This window comes from Gekko japonicus, unplaced genomic scaffold (genome assembly GCF_001447785.1).
Source record: "Gekko japonicus isolate JY-2015 unplaced genomic scaffold, Gekko_japonicus_V1.1 scaffold2821, whole genome shotgun sequence".
In the NCBI taxonomy this organism is placed as follows: Eukaryota; Metazoa; Chordata; class Lepidosauria; order Squamata; family Gekkonidae; genus Gekko; species Gekko japonicus.
The window spans coordinates 194,245-198,116 of NW_015167622.1; the positions used below are offsets into that span (position 1 = coordinate 194,245).

General features: G+C 45.0%; 1 protein-coding gene across 1 annotated transcript; it reads left to right on the top strand.

Moving 5' to 3' along the window:
* Window positions 1-1,005: 1,005 nt before the first annotated feature.
* On the top strand, window positions 1,006-1,959 carry LOC107112835 (olfactory receptor 2G3-like). The gene has a single exon (XM_015414029.1). It carries the CDS (start codon window positions 1,006-1,008, stop codon window positions 1,957-1,959), a length of 954 nt encoding a protein of 317 aa, XP_015269515.1.
* Window positions 1,960-3,872: the final 1,913 nt, after the last annotated feature.

A 3,872-nucleotide genomic window follows, 5' to 3' on the forward strand; every position in this document is an offset into this window, starting at 1 on the left:
GGGTGTCTGTTGTGGGGAGGGGAAGGGAAAGGAGTTTGTAAGCCGCTCTGAGACTCCAAGTGAAGGGCGGGATATAAATCCAATCTCTTCTTCTTCTTCTTCTTCTTCTTCTTCTTCTTCTTCTTCTTCTTCTTCTTCTTCTTCTTCTTCTTCTTCTTCTTCTTCTTCTTCTTCTTCTTCATTTTATTTGAATGCAGTACTGAAATCCCTACCACCACCACCCACCACTGGGAATGTTGCAGTTTGCCTTCTCTCCAATCCCCTTTTCAAGTCAATGCCAGCAAGGAACTAAACCTCATACAGCTCCTTTTAGATTCCCCCCCTGTCACGCTTGGGGGGGGGGGCAACAGTGGGAGGGCTTCTAGTGTCCTGGCCCCACTGGTAGACCTCCTGATGGCACCTGGTACTTTTAGCCACTGTGTGACAGAGTGTTGGACTGGATGGGCCACTGGCCACTGATCCAACATTGGCTTCTCTTCTGTTCTTAATATTCAGACAAAATCTATAAAGAATATTTTTAATAGGCTGTGCCCTTGGTAGAGTGCGGACATTGATTTTGGAGGCTTAGACTCAAATCACTATTCACTGGGTGATCATGAACAATTCATTGTCCTAATTCCCCCCCAAAATACTGCCAGTTTGGTGTGAGAGCCAGTTTGGTGCAGTGGTTAGGAGTGTGAATTCTAATCTAGGAGAACTGGGTTTGATTCCCCACTCCTCCACATGCAGCTGCTGGCATGACCTTGGGTCAGTCACAAGTTTTTTCAGAGCTGTTCTCTCACAAACAGTTCTCAAAAGAGCTCTCTCAGCCCCACCCACCTCACAGGGTGTCTGTTGTGGGAAGGGGAAGGCAAACGGAGATTGAGAGGCACTCTGAGACTCCTTCCGGTAGTGAAGGGTGGGGTCTAAATCCAATCTCCTCTTCTTTTTTGGTGTCAGTTGTTCACATCAGCTTCTGTTCCCTATTCATTGCCTGCTATTCATTATTCCTGACTTTTACAGATGATGAACAGTGATGCATCATGGAAGCACCTTAACCAAAGCTACCAAGGAGAATTCATCTTATTGGGGGTGGCTGACCGCCCTCACTTGGAGAAGTTGCTCTCTGCACTTGTCCTGATCTGCTATGTAATGACCTTGTTTGGTAACACAATAATCATTGTGGTGTCACGGCTGGATCCTCGTCTCCACACCCCCATGTATTTCTTCCTCAGCAACCTCTCCTTTCTTGACCTCTGTTACACAACCAGCCTTGGTCCCCACATGCTGGTGAATTTCTGGAGAAAACGAAAGACCATTAAGTATGCTGCTTGTGCAGTCCAGCTGTACGTCTCTCTTAGTCTCGGCTCAACAGAGTGTCTTCTGTTGGCATCCATGGCCTACGACCGCTACGCAGCAGTCTGCCAACCTCTGCGCTACACTGTCATCATGAGCCATTCCATCTGTTCCAAAATGGCCACCGTCTCCTGGGTGATCGGCTTCAGCCACTCGTTAGTGCAGACAGTAATGACTCTGAAGCTCCCATTTTGCGGAAACAACAGGATAGACCATTTTTTCTGCGAAGTACCAGCACTGCTGAGACTGGCATGTGTTGACATCTCAGTCAATGAGGCTGTTCTCTCGGCTTCCTGCATAGTCATCCTTCTGCTCCCCTTGGGCCTCATCATTGTCTCATATGGTTACATCACAGTTGCTGTCCTGAGAATCCGCTCAGCCGAAGGCAGGCACAAGGCTTTCAGCACCTGTGCTTCCCACTTAACTGTGGTGTCACTCTTCTATGGCTCAGCAATTTTTAGCTATCTCCAGCCTCCTTCTAACTACTCCCATGACCAAGGCAAGATGATGTCCCTGTTCTATACCGTGGTTGCTCCAATGCTCAATCCTTTAATCTATACGCTGAGGAACAAAGACGTCCACAGAGCTCTAAGAAGAGTAATGCACAGGGAACCAACCCTGTAGTCCAGTGGCTTCCCCAAATTCATGTTTGGAGGATCAGTAGTCTCTTCTAATAAATAAATTACAACTGAAAATATTTATACCTCAATTTCCCAAATTAATTGCTCAAAGTGGCTTGCATTAAAAACACATATGCTAAAATATCTAAATGAACTCTTTAAACAGCAATGAAACATCAATGGAAAAAAAATTAGAGACCACCAGACTAATTTTTTAAAAAGATGAATCAGCCATCATAATGAGCCAAAGGAAGAAACAAGCCACTCCAGGACAAACTAAACCAGGACGAGAATAAAATCAAAAGTGCTTCTCATGGTACCTGAATGCTAGCCACAAAGGCACAGGCACTATTACTCCAGAGTCTGACTAGTCAGCATCACTGGTCTCTGCCTACCTTGCCTCCATTGGGCGGCGGGAGGCAGGTGTATCCAGAGAAGGGTCTCTGAAGAGTTTCATATTCTGATTTGAGATACAATTATTTGGCTCTGTCATCTGATCAGATCCACTAGTCCACACAGAGGACATTCAGAAGTGCCCCTTCCTTGTTATACCAACTTGTGGACCACATTGGTTCATGTAGCACTTAGAATAATGGCATGCACAATGCAGACTTACATAGAGTTACTCCAGTTTAAGCCCACTGAAATAAGTCTGTCTAGATTGGAATTTGAGGACATGGGACAGCTATCTAGGTGAAGGACAGTTGTCCATCTTGAACATTTTATCTACATCTGATATATGGCTCTTGTTTGTTTTTGTCCACAAATACCCAATATCCTGTTATGTCTTGAGAAACATAATGGTAAAAGCATAATCTAGCATCGCTCATTATGCGGATTGTAAAACATGTAAATACTGACCAATGGTGTGCCTTCTGGAGGGAATGATTGTGATTGGACGTTATCTATTGATTGTGATTGGTTATATTGTACATAGTGTGATTGGATACTGTAAATATTGTGGGTGTGGTTATTTCAGCCAGAATTGTATATAAGTTGCCGTTTTTGCCTATTGAATTGTCTAGCTGGTCTAGTCCTTACAAGGCTAAGCCTTTATGCTGTCCTCACTGAAATAAAGCTGAAATCACTTGTTGAACTGTTTCTCCGAGTTAAGTGTCATATTTAACATATCCCATATTTGTGGACTAGTGCATCTGGTGTGGCTAAAGCAGGAGGGAGGAGGGATAGACTCAGCTATGTATTTAGGACAAGTCACGAGTGAGTCGAGCCCTGTGAGTCCAGCTCAAGCAACAAAGCCTCATAGCGACAAAGCATCCATAAAGAGAAGAGGCCCAGCAAGTTAAGCATTTGTATAAGTTTAGCAACAGAGTGAGGAAGTCAGGGCACTGGAGCTGTACTCTCTCAATACAGGATAAGTTCAACACATAGAGGGTTGGGCAACCAACCCTTTGTTATCTTTTGGGTAAACACACCACAAAATAATTCAAAAATGAATCAATTATGAAGCCAGAAAGCCAGAAGGGGAGTGGGGGCTATCCAGTGGATTAGATGAATTGCTACATGTCTTCTGGGGAGAAGTTGTGGTTGCGTGCTCAGTGCACGGAGCTCCTGGCCCTCAAGGAGCAGGTTCTTCCCTTGAGACCATGGTAGCCCACCTGGAGAAGCCGAGAAAGGTGATGAGAGTGGTCAACGAGGCCTTCAGGGATGTGATAGCTGCATCCCAGTCTCATAGTGATTGCCAGTCACAGATGATGAAGTACGTTGTCTCTCTGAAAAAAAGGGGTCATGATCCCTTAGAAGGGGCCTTAAGAGAATTTTCTAGTCTGTTCCAGCTGAAGCTACATTGTTCCCCAAGTTATTTCACTGTTCTACATAGTTCCTTCGTTTACTGTAGGCATTGGGTACCTCCAGCACTGGCAGATATTCAGCAAGGCCATCCATCTAGGCCTGCTAATT

Bases quoted from the DNA above. Each gene is read 5' to 3' on its own strand.
- LOC107112835 (XM_015414029.1), top strand. From the start codon at position 1,006: ATGAACAGTGATGCATCATGGAAGCACCTTAACCAAAGCTACCAAGGA.